This window comes from Pongo pygmaeus, chromosome 11 (assembly GCF_028885625.2).
Source record: "Pongo pygmaeus isolate AG05252 chromosome 11, NHGRI_mPonPyg2-v2.0_pri, whole genome shotgun sequence".
Classification (NCBI taxonomy): Eukaryota; Metazoa; Chordata; class Mammalia; order Primates; family Hominidae; genus Pongo; species Pongo pygmaeus.
Genome location: NC_072384.2, coordinates 74,437,025 through 74,457,150, shown reverse-complemented (window position 1 = coordinate 74,457,150; position 20,126 = coordinate 74,437,025). Strand labels below are relative to the sequence as shown.

Genomic DNA, 20,126 nt, shown 5'->3' with positions numbered 1-20,126 from the left:
TACATATGTAACTAACCTGCACATTGTGCACATGTACCCTAAAACTTAAAGTATAATAATAATAAAAAAAAAACCTGAATCATAATGACTCATAATGGGTAGAGCTGTCAAAACATAATGCAGTCTCTAAACAGAATGTTGGACAGCTGAAATTTAATCATTTTAACCTAGATTTTAAAGTCCTGTAGTAGAAGCCAATGTTGCAGCAAGCCAAGAATGGTCATGGTTGAGTAATAAAAAATTTTGATCTTTAATGTCAGAAAACACTTAAACTGGGGGATAGTCCAGAAAAGTGGTATGTTGTGTGAGGAGATAATTTAAAAGTCTTGATGACAAATAGTTTTTCTTTAAAGAATAAGATAAGGGTAGGAATTGCCCAGGTGCTAGTTCTGTAAAGGCTGGAAAGTTAAAAAATGTTTTCTTGATTCAATTTACCTTCTAGCATTACATCTTCTCTACCACTGCCCCTGAAGAGGAATATACTAAGTGAGGCAATCAGGGTAGTAATTCTTTATATTTTTAAATTTAATTCTTTCCTCCTTCCTTCCCTGTGTGTCTCCACCTCCCTCCCTCTCTGCCCCTCTGCTTCTATCTCTCAATCCTTTCTGTATATGGTTTTTTATTTTTATTTTCAGTCGGAAATTTGTCAACTAAAAGACATGACAATTGAATTATTTTGAAATTTTTGCAATAAAACACCTCTTGGAGATCTAAAAAAAAAAAAAAAAAAAAAAGACCTACTAGGAAAAAGAGATCATATTGAACCCAGCAATCCTTGCCAACAGACTGGACGCTGTGCTGTCTGATGAACTGAAGGGCGGCAGTGGCCGACACTCTTGCAGAGGGTAGTCTTTCCTTTCCTCCCGAGGACGTGGGCAAATCCAAGCCCCCTTTGGTCTTTATTTGGTTCACATTTATAATAAAATAAATACAAAGTGAATGAACAAATAAAAATAATTTTAATATAAACTGTGAAGTTTTAAACCATATGGTCTAAGGGTTCTCTTACAGCTCTAAAATTCTCAGACTGAATTATAGTGTATTGTGAACCATTAGATTTATTACAAGTATTCCATTTTTCATTAAAATTTTATTGAAGTTCCTATGGAGAGATTTTCAATATGTCGATTTGAAGAGGAACTAAAATTAACTATATATGAAAGAATATTTAAAACTGTTTATATTAACAGCAGTGAAATGTCATATTCAGAAACAGTGTCTATCACCTCTTTCATATTATCCCCACCAACCCTCACAACACCACCTTGCCTCCCTCCATTCTTCCTTGCCCTTTCCCGATGTCTAGTAAAATGCCTGTAACTAGCAGATGCTCAAGAAGCATTTGATAAATGACTAGATGAGTACACAGTGTGACATGGGGGGGACCTTTGGTTGTTGTTACTTGAAAACATCTTCTCATGACAGCAGGAAATTAACACAAAAATAGATTCTTCTATTGGTCTTAAGATCTGTATTGTTACAATGTTTTCTTTTAATCAGATTTATATGAGTTTTAAAAATGAAATATAACCCAAGATACCATCATGTTATCTGATGTTGACTAGAGAATCTGTGTACATATTCTAAATGCTCAGGAATTTGAATAGTGTTTTGAATTAATGGTGTTATAAATGAAGGTAAATGCAATATTACAAAATGGAAATGACAATCTAGAATGCTTCATTATGCTTCTGCAATAATGTCTCTCATCATTGCCTCTTCTGTGGATATGAACAAGGAGTGTCCAACATAGACATTTTAAAGGAATAATGTGAATTATTCCTTTAAATAATTTTACTTGGAAATTTAAATAATTTTAAATAATTTCTTACTTGGAATTTCTCCAAGAAAGAAATTAAGTGGAATTATATGTATTTCTGTTATACACATGCACACACATACACTCTTTCCCCAGTTCTCAATGTGGGCCACTTGCAAGAGAAGACAAAAATAGCGCAGATCAGTATGTAGCATAGGTTCTGTCTGCCTAAGGCAATCGGACATGTAGAGGACTGATAAAGAGAAACTAGGAAATTGGTCAGAATCATCTTTAAAGTCCCTGTAAACATTGTATTTCTGTTGCTGCCTATTATAGTACATATCTGATGCTGCAGAAGCCAAAAATGACAGCCACTGCTCCGCTTTCCACTTCTGCCAGTGCTGCTGGTGAGGAGGACCACAGAACCTGCGCACTGCCCCTCAGCACTGCGGCCCTCTCAGCCTCACCCTGCCTGGCCTTACGGTTTGTCGTGCTGGCTGGGGAACTGGTATGACACCCTGTGTGCAAGTCATTCAGATCATTAAGGTTATCAGAAAGGTTACTACCTGCCACTAATAATCCAAAAAGAAACATTTCACAAAGTTCTTGTTGGTTTGCACATAGTTGCATATACTTCTTTGTAGCTATCTTATGGGACTAGAGAATTTAAATTGCTATACTTAAGAGAAACCCATATTATTCTCACAGACCATGGCCCTTTATTCTGGAGATGTTTTATAATCTGTCTTTATTCCCCAAGTTCCAAATTTGGCATCTCTGTATTATACTGCCTCGCTGATACAAATTACTTATCAGTATGTTTTTCATCTCTTCCATTCAAGCTTTCTACTATATCTTTTTTTAATGTTTTAAATGAGGAAGACATGTTTTGGAAACACCTTCCTTTCTAGCCTCTTGTTCCATGTCCATGTGGGCCCTGAGAAGATTGGCTCTTTCAATATATGTATGAAAAGTTGCTGTTGAACATACTAACTCAATCTTTTCAAAGAAAAATCCCTTAACAGTGTTGAAACATCTTGCCCACAGTATTCTCTAACCTAAAATAAGACTCTCCAGGCTTTCCTAGCATGCAAGTGCTCCGTTTCCCCCTTGCTCATCCCTCAAGTATTTATCAAGCAGCTGTTGTGTGCAGACCACTCTGTTAGACATGGGAGGAGACACAGTAATATGTAATATACGGTCCTTGACTGTTGGATATATGCAAACTGACTGAAAAGAAAGCAAATGTCAATATAATGAGAATGATGAAAAGGTCATAGGAAGGGTTTGGGGCCAGGCACAGTGGCTCATGCCTGTAATCCCCACGCTTTGGGAGGCCAAGTCAGGAGGATCGCTTTAGCCCAGGAGTTTAAGACTGGACTGGGCAACATAGAGAGACCTTGTCTTTACAAAAAATTTAAAACATTAGCTGGGTATGATATTGTGCACCTTTGGTTCCAGCTACTTAGGAGGCTGAGGTGAGAAGATCACTTGAGCCAGGAGATAGAGGTTGCAGTGAGCTGTGAACACAGCACTGCACTCCAGCCTGGGAGACAGAGCAGGACCCCATCTCAAAAAAAAAAAAAAAAAAGAATGGTTTTATGCTTAAACACTGGCAAAATACCTTTAATTTTATGTGCCACATATGTATAATAATGCCATATTCCTCATGGTTCAATATTTCATATACAAATATAAATGACATCTCTGCCTGAAACAGAATGACAGTCAGAAGTGAGTATGCAGAGTATAATTTGACAGAGGGTAGTTTAAACTTTGGGGAGAGATTTTTTTTGTGATAAGAACATGTCACATGAGATCTACCCTCTTAAATATTTAAGTAAGGCCAGGTGTAGTGGTTTATGCCTATAATCCCAGCACTTTGAGAGGCTGAGATAGGCAGATCACTTGAGCCTAGGAGTTTGAGACCAGCCTAGGCAACACGCAAAACTCTGTTTCTATCAAAAATACAAAACTTAGCTGGGCGTGGTGGCACATGCCTGTGGTCCTAGCTACTCAAAAGGCTGAGATGAGAGGATCACTGGGGCCCAGGAAATCGAGGCTGCTGTGAGCTGTGATTGTGCCACTGCAATACAGCCTGGACGATAGAGCAAGACCCTATGTCAAAAAAAAAAAAATCTTTAAGTGCACAACACAGCATTGTTAAGTAAAGGCATAGTGTTGCTCACAAGTTTCTAGAAGGTACTCATCTATTATAACTGAAATTTTATATGCATTGAACAGCAGCTCCCCATTTCTCCCTCTGCCATCCCAGCAACCACTCTCTATTCTATGAGTTTGATTATTGTAGATACCTCATATAGGTGGAATCATGCAATATTTGTCCTTCTGTGACTGACTTATTTCACTTAACATCATGTCCTCCAGGTTCATCTCATGGTGTCATATATGGCAGGATTTCGTTTATTAAGGCTGAATAAATATTCTATTGTAGATATATACCATACTTTAAGGATATAAATGCATAGGAAAAACACGCAATTTTTAAAAGTCACCTCTTATGGTTAATAACAATGTATTCTTGAAAATCTCTCAGAGTAGATTTTAAGTGTTCACACTACAAAAAATATATGAGGTAATGCTTACATTAATTAGCTCAATTTAGCCATTTCACAATGTATTTGCATTTCAAAACATGTTGTACAGAGTAAATATAATTTTTGTCAATTAAAAATGAATAATTTTTTTAAGTCACTTCTTCTAAAAAAATTTTTTTTTTTTTTTTTTTTTTTTTTTTTTTTGAGACAGAGTCTCACTGTGTCGCCGAGGCTGGAGTGCAGTGGCATGATCTCAGCTCACTGCAACCTCCGCCTCCTGGGTTCAAGCAATTCTCCTGTCTCGGCCTCCCTAGTAGCTGGGATTACAGGTGCCCGCCACCACGCACACACCAAGTTTTTGTGTTTTTAGTAGAGATGGGGTTTCGCCATGTTGGTCAGGCTGGTCTTGAACTCCTAACCTCAGGTGATCTGCCCACCTCGGCCTCCCAAAGTGCTGGGATTTCAGCCGTGAACCACTGCACCCAGCCTGTAAAATTCTTAATACTTCAGTTTACATGTTCATACAACAGTCCAACCTTCAGGAGTTGGTTTTTCCCCCATTTGAGACATGATGGTACTCTAAAGCCCCTTCTTGTAATCTCTTCTATCTTATATTCACTCACCCCTTCCAGATTTAACTGAGGATTGGGTCTTAATTCTCTTTTGCTTATTTTGTAAGTTAATAGGAGAAATACCATATGTAATATTTCATGTCTCTGTGTTTCAAGCCTTGTTTAACTGACAAATTGTGCTATCACACTTCATCTTTTTTGTGACCCACTGTGTCAACATTCCCTAGAGGACAAAGTCTTAAGAGTGAGGTTTGGCTGGGCGCAGTGGCTCATTCCTGTAATCCCAGCACTTTGGGAGGCCGAGGCGGATGAATCACCTGAGGTCGGGAGTTCAAGACCAGCCTGACCAACATGGAGAAACCTTGTCTCTACTAAAAATACAAAATTAGCCGGGCGTGATGGTGCATGCCTGTAATCCCAGCTACTTAGGAGGCTGAGGCAGAAGAATTGCTTAAACCTGGGAGGCAGAGGTTGCAATGAGCCAAGATCGTGCCATTGCACTCCAGCCTGGGCAACAAGAGCTAACTCCATCTCAAAAAAGGAAAAAAAAAAAAAAAAGGAGTGAGGTTTACCAGGACTATTAGTAGGATGGTTAAAGCATGTGCCTAAAGAATACGTACATGTCTTATCATCTTGCCTCAATTATTGTCTATGTTGTCAAGTACTCGACATCTCAGTAAACTTAGTATCGTTAGTCAGTGTTCATCATTTCTTATGTAATAGTAATGACACAAAAATATTGTTGCCTTCTTCAAATAGGCCAAAGGATAGAGAGTATATACACCAAAGGAAGTGGAATATAGGTTAAAAAATAAATGAAGAGAAAACATGACAAGCAATGGTTTTTCTTTTTAAATATTTTTACTACACAAAAACTTCTGGTAGCTGAAAACCACTGTAAATTATTTTTTTGACAAGCAACATACCAATAGATTTTTTTTTTGGTTTTCTAATCCCTCTTCTTAAATTATCTTGAGGTTCTTCTGGTTACAAAATAGGAAAACTATAAAGGAAAAGGCCAGTAGCCCAACAGTTGCAGAACCACTATATCATCAGCTGCTTATTTTCTATATTTTTATGTTCTTTGGGGAGTAAAAATAGAACTGGCGTGTTTTGTAAGGTATTATCCGGACTTAAAAATTAAAAGAACATATCTATTTTTAGGTCATAGTAGTCAGAGGCTTGTTGTCACATTAGGTGATATCCTCCAGTCTTTTGTATTAGAGGTGATGTTTTGGCTATCCATGTGAATGGATTTGCCCAAATCAGGCCTAAAATATCATATTCCCTGTTTCTCTTTTTAGAACTACCTTTGTTTGGAGCTTCACCTCTTGCATGTGACACAACCCTGATCTCTGCTTGTGCTCTGCCTGGTACACATGCCCTTGTTCTTAAAGAGAAGTCCATCTCTAGGGGGTAATGCTAATTTGCTTTGATGGTTGCTGTTATAGCTCATTACTCCACAATTGTATTACTTCAGTGTATTTTTCTTAATCTGTTACCATGAATATATTTACTATTTGATGGAACAGTTGAGAGACTTTTATTGCAAGTGTCAGAAAACCCAGCCCACACTGGACTAAGAAAAAAGGGAATTTGTTGTGTCACATAGTAGAAAAAGCCCAGCATTAATTGAAGGTATCCTTTGACTTAGGGGCTTAAAATGCCACCAGAACCCTGTCTCCCAACTCTTTCTTCATTTTTGGGCTCCCTCTGGTGACAAGATGACTGTCAAAGTCTTCAGCTCTGTATCCTCCCAGATTCTAGTCAGCCTCAAAGACAGACTGTCTGAACAAAGGTTCTGGGCATGGCAGTCATTGACCAATTATATCATATGCTCATCTCTGCACCAGTAGCTCCAGTCAGGAGAAGGGAATGTACTGGCTTAGATCCAGGTCTTCCCCTGGAGCTGGGGAAGAGGTCAGCTCTATACGATTCACATGGATTGGGAGCTTTTATGCAAAAATAAGAAACTTGTTCTGTGTACTGAAAAATAAGCAGTGCCCTCTACAAGATTAAATGTCAAATGAAATCACTCATTGCAAGATCTTAGTGAACAGCCTACTGAATATGACAGTGTTAATGTAACACTTTGCTGGATGAGATGTGCTCATGAAACATGGATGACAAAAGAATCCTGAAGCAGTTCAGTCTGTATAAAGGGGGTTGAAAATTACTGATTAAGTTAATCTTATTTTACATGTGTAGAAACTGAAGCCTATTAAAGTCACTGGTTGGCGTTCACATGAACGAATCGGTAGAACCAAGAATATAAACTAAATTTCTACTTTTGGTCGTGATGGAAGAACTACATTTACCTTCCCATCTTAAACAACTAGCAAACCAGAAAAAGTGTATAAAAACCACAGCCAGACATTGATCAATAGGTAGTATAGAACTGTGACAACTGAAAGAAGGAACACAAACAAAATGATTCTTAAGATCACTCTTACTGCTTGGAGGCAGTTTCCAGGCCACAGCACATGCAGGGGGAGTCCAAGCAGAGTCTTGTGGTCTATCCCAGTGAAGGACAAAGAGATTAGGGTGGGGTTGTGGGGGAGGTGCAAAGCAGCTCAAATGTATGGGGCAGAGACTGCCTGAGGAGACAGAGCTGCACACAAAAGGCGTTCTGGAGATCTGCCAAGGAGCCTTCTTGAGTCTTTTGCTGATGACTTATCTGCATATATGTGGGAAGAAACTATTGGGAAACCACCAGAAAGCAATAGGCTAAACAATGGCTGAAACTCACTGAAGACTCGTTCTGCCCACTAGTAGAAACAGAAAGAAGTCAAAACACATGGAGCATTGGTTAAGACTTTTCAAGAGGGTATCATCTTAGTAGTGTGACCAAAATTAATAGTAGACTAAAGGTTGTAGTGAGGAAAGAAATGGAAGCTGTCTTTAAAAATCCAAATTGAATCTCTAGAGGTGAAAAGTATATCTGAAATGAAAAATACACTGGATTATATTAACAGCATATTAGATACCACAGAAGAAAAGATTGGTAAGCCAGAAAATACAATAATACAAAATATCCAAGATGAAGAACAGAGAATTAAAAAAAAAAAAAAAAAATGAACACAACATCAGTGACCAGTGGGACAATAGCAAGCAGTCTTAACATAAGTGTAGTTTGGGTCACAAAAGGAACAGTGATGGGAAACCAGAAGACAGAGCAATTATTTAAAGCTATAGTGACCAAAAATTGTATAAATTTGATGAAAAGTCACAGATCCAAAAATGCAGTGAACACTAAACAGAAAAAAATATGGTGAAAGCAACATCAAGGCATATCATAAATTGCTGAAAACCAGTGTTAAGGAGAAAATTGTAAAAGCAGCCAGAGAGAGTGAGAAAATTTGGGGAAAGAACAGTTTTCACTGTAAAGTGATACCAAAGGCCCCTGGCTTACAATGGCTCAGCTTATGATTTTTGACCTTATGATGGTCTGAAAGTAATATTCATTCAGTACAGTCCTGGATTTAGGATTGGATTACATCTGGATAAATTCATCATAAATTGAAAATATCAAAAGTAGAAACCCCAACTCTCAACTTATGATATTTTCAACTTATGGTGGGTTTATTGACATGTAACCCCATCATAAGTCAAGGAGAATCCATACTTTGCCTCAGCCTAAGAATTGAGGTTGTTCATCCCACATGTAATGTATAGAGGATGTCTCTCAGATCTAGAAATTATACATACGTTTGGTTTCTCTTAAGTTTTATTTTCACATTTCAGCTTCATAATGTGTTTATAGTTTTATGGTTTTATAGAATCTTAAATGTGCATACTCATACTCAAGAATACAATGCACATTTGTTTAAAAGAATATAAATTATTTTTATATTACTATCTTCTCTGTTAATATCTTCAAGGATTATTTTAGTGTAGGACAAATATGTCAACTTTGAGGAAACAAATTATTTTCCTTTTTCACTGGTACTCACACATCTTACAAAGTTTTTTTTAAAAGCAGTTGGGGGGATGCACATTACATAAAAATGAATAAAGAATGGCAGCAAAATTCTCATCAAAAACTATTCAAGACAATGGAGTGACGTCTTCAAAGAACTGAAGGAAAAGAAATCTATTAACCTTGAATTCTATATTTAGCAAATATATCTTTCAGAGATGAAGAGAAAATAAATATTTATTTTTTAAACAAACAAAAGCTGAGTGAATTCATCACAAGGAGACTGGTACTACAAGAATATTACAGTAACTTTTTAAGAAAGAAGGAAAATGATACCAGGTGGAAATTTAGAACTACACAAAGGAATAAAGAACACTAGAAATAATAGTAAGCATGGGTAACTTTAAAAGACATTTTTCCTGACTTAGTATCTTTAAAAGATAGTTGACTCTTTAAGGCAAAAATGGTAATGTATTATTTAGTTTATACAAGCAAAATGTATGACAACAATAATGTAGAGTAGAGGATGGGGGAAGTGGAAGTATACTTCATGTACAGGATTCTTGTGCATTACATGAAGTGGTGTAATATTATTTGGAAGTAGACTGTAAGTTAAAGATGTATATTGTAGACTGGGCATGGTGGCTCACGCCTGTAATTCCAGCACTCTGGAAGGCTGAGGCAGGAGGACCGTTTGAGCCCTGGAGTTCGAGACTAGCCTGAGCCACGTGGCAAGACTCCATCTCTATTTAGAAAAGAAAAGAGAAAGAGACAAAATTAGCCTGTGGTTCCCACTGCATTAAGAGGCTGAGGTGAGAGGATCACTTGAGCCCAGGAGTGTGAGGCTGCAGTGAGCTATGATTGTGCCACTGCACTCCAACCTGGGTGACAGAGTGAGACCCTGTCAAAAAAAAAAAAAAAAAAAAAAAATGTATATGTTCTAGACCTTAGAACAAAACTAAAATTGATATAGTTAGACTAACAGTGGAGACAAATGGAGTCATAAGAAATATGCAGTTAATTCAGAGTATAAAAACATAAAGGAATAAAGGACAAATGGAATGCATAGAAAACATGTTGATAGTTACATTAAATGAAAATGACTCAAACACACCATTAAAAGGCAGAGATTGTCAGGTTGGATAAAAAAGCAAGATCCAGTGATATGCTGTGTACAGGAAACCCACATTAAATATAAAGGGCACAGAGAGAAGTGAAAGAAAAAGCAAAATTCTCATCAAAAATTATGCAAGACAGTGGGGCGACATCTTCAAAGAACTGAAGGAAAAGAAACTTATTAACCTAGAATTCTATATCTAGCAAATAATATGTATATGTAGACAATAATTCAAAGAAAATTGGAGTGACTGTACTTTTTTAAACACAATTTTTAGAACAAGGAATATTATTGGGAATGAAGAATGTAAAATTAATCGAGAAGATATAACAGTTTAAAATTTATATGTACCTAATAACAGGTGCAAAATACATAAAGCAGCAACTGAGCTGAGGGTGAAATAGACAAATTCACGGTTATAGTTAGAAGTTTCAACCCTTCTCTCTCAGTGATAAAATATACAGAAAATTAGTAAGAGTATAGAAGACTTGAACAACAGTATCAACCAATTTGACCTAATTGATATTTATAGAGTACTCCACTCAACAACAGCAGGATACACATACTTTTCAAGTGAACTGGAAGATTCACCAAGATACACAATATTCTGGACCATAAGACCAATATAGCCATGTGTCATATAACTGTTTCAGTCAACAACTGACCACAGTTATGACAGTGGTCCCATAAGAGTATAATACCATATTTTTACCCTGTCTTTTCTATGTTTAGATACATTTAGATACACAAATACCATGGTGTTACTGTTACATATTCAGTACAGTAACATGCTGTACAGGTTTGTAGCCTAGGAGCTATAGGCTAGACAGTTAGGCCTAGTACATAGTAGGTTTTACCATGTAGATTTTGTGTAAGTACACTCTATAATGTTCACCTAACAAAGCATTTCTCAGAGAGTGTCCCTATCATTAAGTGACACATGACTGTATCAATAAATGTAGAAGGGTTAAAATCATACAAAGCATATCCTCCAACCACAACAGAGTTAAATTTGAAATCACTAACAGATACCTGAAAAATTGCCCACATACTTATAAATTAAATAACATACTGCTAAATAACTCATGGGTTGAAGAAGAAATCACAAGATACATTAGAAAATATTTTGAACTGGTTGAAAAGAAAAATAAAACATATTAAAATTCATAGAATGTGGCTAAAGTAGTACTTATCAGGAAATTTATATCATTAAATGCTTATATTTAGAAAGGGAGAAAAAAGGTGTTAAGTCAAAGAGCTAAACTTCCATCTTAAGAAACTAGAAAAAGAAGAATCAATTAGACCAAGTACTTAAGGAAAGGCAGTATTAAAGGTAAGAGCAGCAATCAGTGAAAAAGAAGAAAAACAGAATTTTTTAAATCCCAGAATTTACTGGGATTTTAAAAAGGGTTTTAACTACATACTTTAATAACTTCCTGTGCATTTTAGTCAGATCTTTTTCTTAGTATAGGAATACTTGCATTCATATTGTAATATATGTTAACAGTACTTCTTTAGATGACACTTTTATAACCAAGTCAAAAAGAAATTGAAACCTGGTTGTGTGGAAATAATCTATTAATGCAGACTTAGCTTCAAAGAATTGTGGATCACAAGACATTGTAGACTGGTCTGAGGGTTTTCTGTATGTCAGTGTTCAGTTACCTATCTATGATTTGGGTATAGAGATTTTCTGTCAGCTATGGAATGTAAGTGGTTTTTATTGCACAACCATTTACTTATTTTCCTATTGTACCTACATAACATAACCTTAGGGGACTGGTATTTCAAAGTGTTGATTTTTACTACTGATATTTGAATATGAACTCATTCATCTCAGTAATGAAGCTTACTTTCTAAGTAGAAGTGTTTTTGGTTATGGCATTTAACATTTTTGAACATGGAGCATGATTCAGTTTGGAGGCAAAGCTATCAGGGGAAAAGAAATTAAAAAGAAATTGTCTTCTGAAACTTAAAAGAAGCCTAAACATTAAAATTATATATTTTATAATACTCCAAATACTCATATTTTGAAATGGAAAGTGTCTTTGTATTAATGGTTATATTTATTGTTTCATCATTATTATACAATCTGCACCTTGTAGCATATAATAATCAAAGGATTGCTTTGAGAACTTTGATTATTTCCACATCCAGATTCCTGGGTTTCAGATCGATAGTTCTGTGTAAGGGGCCACTATTTCAGCTCAGCACAGAACATCAACGCCAGAAATTGTGTTTGTGTTCTAGCATTAATATGGTTGTTTATGATTCTAAGCAAGTTCTGTGCAAGCTTTGCATTCATTCTGTAATTTTAGATATATTTCTTCCTCAAAAACATAGTGGTGATTGGGAATGTATAGATCATAAAGGAAACCATAAAAGAATTGAAGCTCTGTTAATAAGGCCTATATTGAATTGTGGTAAATGTATTTTTATGAGAATAATTTATTTTTTCTGCACATATTTAAAATATCGTTTTGTATACAATTAACATAAACCATTTTTATAATATTCATATGGGAGAACTAAATTACTGTATTGCCCTGGTGACTGTGCTAATAGTCATATTGTTATAGTGTGATCATATTTTACCAACTTTTCCCTGTAGTTATTGCTCACAGTTAAAGTTACATCATTTATTTGTGGTATGGTCAATGTATGTCTAGTAGGCTGTTATGGTATTTCTCTCAATTTTGAACAGTTTTCTTACTCTTAAAATTAGGTCACCAATTTTCTGTCATTTGTCATTCTCTTTGAAGCAGTGCTTCTGTGTTAACTACGTGTGTGGTTAAGTATGTGGCACAGAAAGACCCTGCAAATTCTCTCGTTTGGCCACCTCTGTAGCAGCTGGTTATACAGGCCATTAGCACCTGCGCCCCTTCCCCAGCTGCCTAGTGCCTCCCTCACTCCTGTCTGCTGCTGGCCAGTGGGCATGCCCTTCTATTCCAGGTACTCAGCCTTGGCCAGTGCTTAAAGCTATGTTTCAGCAAGTGCCTGGTGCATTTCTTCTGCCTTTCCCGCTGTGGTCATCAATTACACATCCATTTGATCAGGACAAGAAGACTAGGAATGGCCAGCATAGTGTTGGTGCTTAACTGACATTATCGTGGTGCTTAACTGAACCAAAACCTCGCTCTTTGTTAATAGATTATTACTCCAGAGTTATAGGGTGGTTAGTAGTTTTGACTAGATGTAACTTAACAATAATTTGGCAAGAAGGTATTGCCTTGATACTAAAGATACTCCTATAGTAAGTACTCCTCCTAATTTAAGTACTCTTGTATGTATTTCTTGCTAATGATCATAGCCAGTATTATGTATTCTCTTTTCACGGCAAAATAATATAAATCAAAGTACTTTAAACTGAAGTGGTAAAATTAGGGTTTGATTTTTTTTTTTTTTTTTTTTTGAGACGGAGTCTTACTCTGTAGCCCAGGCTGGAGTGCAGTGGCATGATCTCGGCTCACTGCAAGCTCCATCTCCTGGGTTCACGCCATTCTCCTGCCTCAGCCTCCCGAGTAGCTGGGACTACAGGTGCCCGCCACCACACCTGGCTATTTTTTTGTATTTTTAGTAGAGACAGGGTTTCACCATGTTAGCCAAGATGGTCTTGATCTCCTGACCTCGTGAGCCACCGCGCCCGGCCAAATTAGGGTTTGATTTCTAAATTCCATATCGTATGGACCAAAAAGTTTAAGACCATCTTGGTGAGACAAACATTGGTCACTTAAAAGAGTGCATTCTAGTTACCCTAAACATAAAAATGAGGGAAGAAAAAACTTTCCTGACCAGCTGCCTCCCTACCTACATTCCTTTCGTTTTGATTTTGTTCATCTGTTCTCTCCCCTCATCACTCAACACTGTGCTGGAGAACTGACTCATCACAGTCCCAAATGAGAAGCTGCAGCTGAAATGTCATTGCCACCTTCCCAAGCAAAATTTTATTTCCCGTAATGTTCATATCATCTCCAACGTGGCTTACATTTGCAGCAAGCTTTGCAGGCATGCTCCTTGGCTATTTGCATCCATGCTTTTTTCTAAAGGGAATGTTTTGACTTGAAAGGAAGAATGAAGATTAATGGTGAATTTTTCTTTATCTTCCTGTATCAGGGATTTCTTTTTCAGTTTCTGTTACTGGCTTTCAAACTGGAGATATGAATGCTGTAATCATGATGAGAAGCAGGGTGTTCGTTTCCTTGTATAAGCCAGGATTTTAGTCTGAATAATGGCAGGCCCAACTGAGAATGACTTCAGTTTTTACCTAAGTCATTGCCCAGGAGACACATGACACTTGGCCTGTGCCATATAGGCCCCTCAATAGCCCACCCTCTCCCACCCTGTCCTTTGCAGCCTGCTTCTGACCAATGCCTTCACTGATAAGACTGTACTGGGGATCCATAAATTAATCCAGTCTTTCATCTCTGTTTTAACAGAGAAGTTAATGTGAAAGGAGTTGTTCACAGGTTAAAAGCAATCTCAAATGTCATGGTAATAAAATGGTCTTTTTTTTCCAGTTGCACAAGAGGGCTTTAAAACTAGTTCGTTTTGCCCTTTATTCATTAAACTGTAATTCATGCCTTATACTCTGTCACTTTCATTTGTCGAGACGGACCAAAAGCTTTGGAGGTGGCCTAGAAAAAAATACCTGTGGCCCACTTACAAGGTTGCTTTTCTTGGGACCATTTCTGACTTCACTAATAATGTAATAGGGTGAAGCTGATTGTTCTTTTGAATTATGTCTTATCAGGAACCATACCCAGAGGAATGGGTTGCAGATTTCTAGGGGGTGTGGCAATTCTAGGCAAAAGTCGCTCTCTGTTGTGATCTAGAGCTTCAGGCCCAAGCCCTTGCACCCCTTGTGAACCCTTCCACGCCTCCTTTCCCGCCTATCCCACCTAGTTCTTCCTTAGCATCCTGCAACACACAAATAGTCTTCAAGATGCAACTTATGGCTTTTTAATTATATTTTGAATGTTCATTATATTCAGATTTCATCATTTTTAAAATAGGTAATTAAAATACAACAGTGTCTAGTAAACAAAATTGTCTGCAGATGTCAGTGCCTGTAGAATTATCCATAGGAAACAGCACCTATTACCATCGTGCTAGATGGAGCAGTACAACTGAAAAGCTATTCTAAGTTGTATAATTTGTGCAATTGATTTTTTAAAGATACCTTTTTCTGAGTTGGCAAAGTATGTGACGTAAACATCACCGATAATGTAAAACTGCATATAAAGTGAAACATTTAGATAAAGCATAACGACCCACTTAAAAAGAAAATATTCATCACTTTTTGTTTAATGTGCTTGACACTGGCTGGTATAGTACGATTTTATAATGTGTCACCCAAAAAGGAAACTTGCTTTCAAGTCCAGTGGCCCTTCTCTGAATTCCTGGCCAGTTTTAGCTCCAGTTCCTATTCCCCACTTTGCCAAAACTCCTCATTTGCTCCATAACTGAACTTCCTTCCTGATGCTCAGAGACTATAGACTGCCAGGCATGAATTCCTGTAGCTTTCTGACCCCAGGCCCCACCACCAGTACTGCACAGCCAGCCTCTCTCCTCTTACCCTCTTCCCTCCCAACTCAGGGAAGGGGAAAGTGATTTTCCTTGTATTCAAAGCTAATTGCTCTGCCCTGGATTCTGTCTCCAACATTTGACTTCTCCAGAGCCTTGCTCCATCAATGACCCTCTCTTTCTTATGAGTCAGCCTTCCCCTTCCCTTCCACAGTCCTCCCCACCTCACTTCCAGAGCTACTTTTGTACCTCTGTTAATGTCATTCTTCCCCAGTCACCAGACCTTAAACCCTTAACAGACCAGTTTCTTTCCCTCTCCTTTGCCTCTGTTTCAATTAGTTACCAAGCGCTGTTGATTCTGCCTCCTAAATAACTCGTTTGTCCCTTTTTCTCAGTCACCACTGCCCGAGTTCAGATCCACATCATCTGTTGTCTAGGTGACTGCCATAGCACCACCCTACCTAGTCTGTCTTCCTTCAGCCTTGCCCCCTTGACCGTGTCACTCTCCTTAACAATCCTCAGTGGCTCTGCATTGTTCACTGGACAGAATACAAATTTGTAGGCATTGAAAAGGCCCTGTCTGCCTCTCCTATCTTCTGCCAGGCCAGTCGTTTCCACTCCACCCAGACTGAACTTCCTTGCAGTTCTCTAAACACATCGTTTCTCTCATGTCTTGTGTCTTTGATTTTCAACTCAGGACTTAGCTCATGGGTTGCATCTCTTCCCAGCTTCTCTCACACTTTGCAAATATTTTGATTAGAGTATTTTCACACTGTGTTTAGTAGGAGAAACCCCTTTTTATTTTTGTATAGGACATCATTTAATAAATGTTTATGAATGAATAAAAATGACTAATTAATGAAAATCAGTATTTGTTTTGATGACCCTTAGGGGACTAAAAAAGACTCAAAAGCTACAGTAATCAACCTTTTACAAATATAATCCAGTGTCTTAGAGTCATAGAGGTTACAGAACAAAGGAAACTTGAGATATATGGATTTTAGATGTAAAAATTCAAGTGAGTTTTAGATATAAAAATTAAAAAGGGAATCCAGTTAAACCCTGTTAGACAAATACAGTTTTGTAAGCTGCTGGTTCTGCAAGGCCTATTTCTAGAACATTTTCATGGAGAGCTACATAAGCTACCTTCTAAACGATTTAAAAAAACAAAAAACAAAAAAACCCAGCCTCAAATGGCTCAGGATGCCTTCATTAAAAAGCTGCCGAAGAATGAACTGTAAATAAATAACAATCTCCTAAAGATTGCTTTCTGAGATACATGTGTAACCCTTTAATTGGAGAACATGGGGTCTGCTCGGACAGTTAAAATCCTCTCTTCAGCATATCTAATATAAAGAAATATCCCAGGCTTTTTGAAATGCCACATTCACTGCTACTTTCAGGAAGGTGAGGAAAGGATTGGTTCAATCCTTTCAATACTGAGCTATCAAAACAGCTCAGTAGCCAGTGCTGTTTCCCAAATGCCTATTTGTTTAATAGCAAACAAAACACCATCTACTCTTTTTGCTCTCCCTGTTTAACTTTCAGACACTTTATCATGAGATAACTGATAGGCACAAAATAATTCCTGAGACTTCCTTCATACTTTCATTGCATCTTTAGTCACCTTACCAAGTAAATGATACTGATTATCCTGAGGTTTGGCAACCTATAAGTGAGTTTGCATCCCAAAGACTTTCTCTAAAAGTAGCTTCACAATTCTGTTGCTGTTTCATGATTATATAACTCTCTTTCTGAATCAGCACTGTCTACTTCACTCATTCCCATAAGAATAAAGCACGATTGCATGCTTTATCCAGTTTTATTCACTCTGAAGAACACAGGGACATTACAGAGTATCTGGATGTTGGTCTTGGGCTCTACTTCAGCAACTCCAGGAAATACTTTGAATTTACAGGCTCTGAACATTGTTAATAATCCAGAGGCGACTGTGCCTGCATTCCTGACCCTCCTCCGTAAAACACATAGAAGGGATTATGGCCTCCTTTTCAAAATCAACATAAAATTTTGTACTCAGACTCAGTTGGCAACAACAAAGATTTACAAGCACATACCTACTTTGAATGAACCCAGGGTTATCCCTTGCAGGTTTATATGGATATTTGGGCCAATGTAGTATTTTGAATTCTGATATTCTATGTTTCATTGATTCTTATATGCATATTTTATTTTCCATTTTAATGTCTCTGAATTTGGGATTTGTCTTAAAACCAATGGCTTGTCATGATTTAATTGGCATGGTTTTTCTAAATGGAACACATAATGGTATGTCTTACATTTATGGTATTTTCATTTGAAGAAGTAAGTTTCATATCTTAAAAATCATTTACTTGGTTTCTAAGACTTAGGTCAATACGTTAATACAGCAATTGTAAAAATGACAATCTTAGCTGTGAATTTTATCATGTACGGTAGTGGTTTTGGCAGATATGTATGTTGGAATCAAATTGTAATTTACTGATAATATTGAAAATTTTATTATTTTTTAATGTTTAGAGCTTGGATTCATTGCTTCTGCAAAATATTCTACCAATGTTTTTTCATCTGAGTTAACCTAGAATGCCTTGTCTTTCCTGTTTGTAAAAGGGACAGGTATCTTAACATTTGAATCCTTTCTTCTTTGGCGATTCCTTTCTTTTTAAGGAAAAGAAATCAAATACAGTAGAAAGAACCTTTATGAGCTGGAATGGTTAGTGAATAATTACTGTACTCAAACAAGGTTCCTGATAAACTGTAGTTTCTGCAGTTTCTAAAATACGTTTATTCTCTTTGCTAACATAATAAATACCAAATGTTTTAAACAGAAATTGGGCCTTTTTGATGATTCTGATGTGACCCATCAGTAAGTATCTCCTTTAACGTCTGTGATCCTACTCATAGTCACAGAAGGTAAATTATCTGAAAAATTCCTGACAGGACCCAAGACATACTGTATATGTCCACTCATGCCTTTTCATGTCATAGTACTGTAGAAATAGCATAGTACATAGAAATGCCAGTATTTGTATAGATTGGGGTGCCTGCACCTGAGGGGACATTGGAAAACTCCATTATATAGTTTTCAAAAGTAGTTACAGAATATTGGTCTGATTTATCATTCCTAAAACAAAGAAGAAATCAAGCTCTGAAAAAAATGTTAACTGCTTGTCAGTTTCACTCAACTAAGGTTCTTTTAAATGCAGCCATGTTGCCCCTTCATTACTAACCATGGGCTGGGTGCGGTGGCTCACGCCTGTAATCCCAGCACTTTGGGAGGCCAAGGCAGGCAGATGGTTGAGCTCAGAAGTTCAAGACTAGCCTGGGCAACATGGTAAAACCCTGTCTCTACAAAAAATACAAAAATTATCTGGGTGTGGTCGTGTGTGCCTATAGTCCCAGCTACTCAGGAGGCTGAGGTGGGAGGATCACTTGAGGGAAGCCTCAGTGAGCTGTGATACACCACTGCACTCCAGCCTGGGCAACAGTGAGACCCCATTTCTCTTTCTCTCATATATACATATAGAATATGTGGCTTGTATATTAGTGCTTTGATATGAAACAGTCTTCTCATCCATGTGTTTCCCCTTTCCTGACTTTGCCCCTCTTTTTTTTTTTTTCAGGTGCATACATTCAGAGGGCCACACTGGTGTGAATACTGTGCCAACTTTATGTGGGGTCTCATTGCTCAGGGAGTGAAATGTGCAGGTAAGAGCTCTTGTCTTGTCTCTGGATTGAGTCAGTTGTGAAGTTATAAGAGATGAGGTAGAAGGAGACTTGTTGTTATGCATATCCAGTAGGCTGGATCCTGGTTTGGTCTTATGCACATGCAGTAGGCCAGATTCTCAGGCAGCCACTTTGGAAATTTGATATTTTATCTGCTCTTAACCTTCTGGCACTTGATGGACAGCACACTAGGGATCTGGCATTAGTCCACCGAAAAGAGAGAAGTCAGCTTGTTCAAAAAGTCTGATGAAAGGAGATAAAAGTAAGGCAGTTATATTTAATACTTGCCTTTGATGTTGCAGTAACTAAATTTATAAAAATGATTTTTTTAAAGCAATGTACAGGGACCTATGATTGTTGCCTTGGAAACTGAATTTTAAAGATAACTTGTTAAGCTGGATTGTCCTTACTAAATTTTTGTAAAATCAAATTGAAGCTTTAAAAATCTGTGAATTCATCTTCAAAGATGGTTACCAAATTCTGAAAAACCACTTAGTCACTAATATTTTCTGTGTGATGTTTTGAAATCAAATACATCAAATACTTTTTGTAAAATATGACCATGAATATTTAGATATAAATTTAGAAACCATAAGATTTACACATACAGAAATAGCCAACACAAGGATGTATTTGAGATACTTTGTGAAATAAAGTACTTATTTTATATCACGTGAAATCCATTTGTATAGAGCAACTATACTGAATACTGGCCATTTATCCAAACTACTTTAAATTTTTTTTTTTTTTTTTTTTTTTTTCTGAGTCAGAGTCTTGCTCTGTCTCCCAGGCTGGAGTGCAGTAGCGCGATCTCGGCTCACTGCAAGCTCCGCCTCCCGGGTTCACGCCATTCTTCTGCCTCAGCCCCCCGAGTAGCTGGGACTACAGGTGCCCGCCACCACGCCCAGCTAATTTTTTGTATTTTTATTAGAGACGGGGTTTCACCATGTTAGCC

General features: G+C 37.3%; 1 protein-coding gene across 5 annotated transcripts in view; it reads left to right on the top strand.

The window, feature by feature from the left end:
- Positions 1 to 20,126, top strand: part of CHN1 (chimerin 1) — a 207,985-nt gene that overhangs the window by 164,578 nt on the left and 23,281 nt on the right. For all 5 annotated transcript variants that reach the window (XM_063647624.1, XM_054476902.2, XM_063647626.1 and 2 more), the window contains one exon: positions 19,069 to 19,153. In XM_063647624.1, coding sequence (XP_063503694.1) covers positions 19,069 to 19,153 — 85 coding nt within the window. The remainder of the gene's footprint in view (positions 1 to 19,068; positions 19,154 to 20,126) is intronic.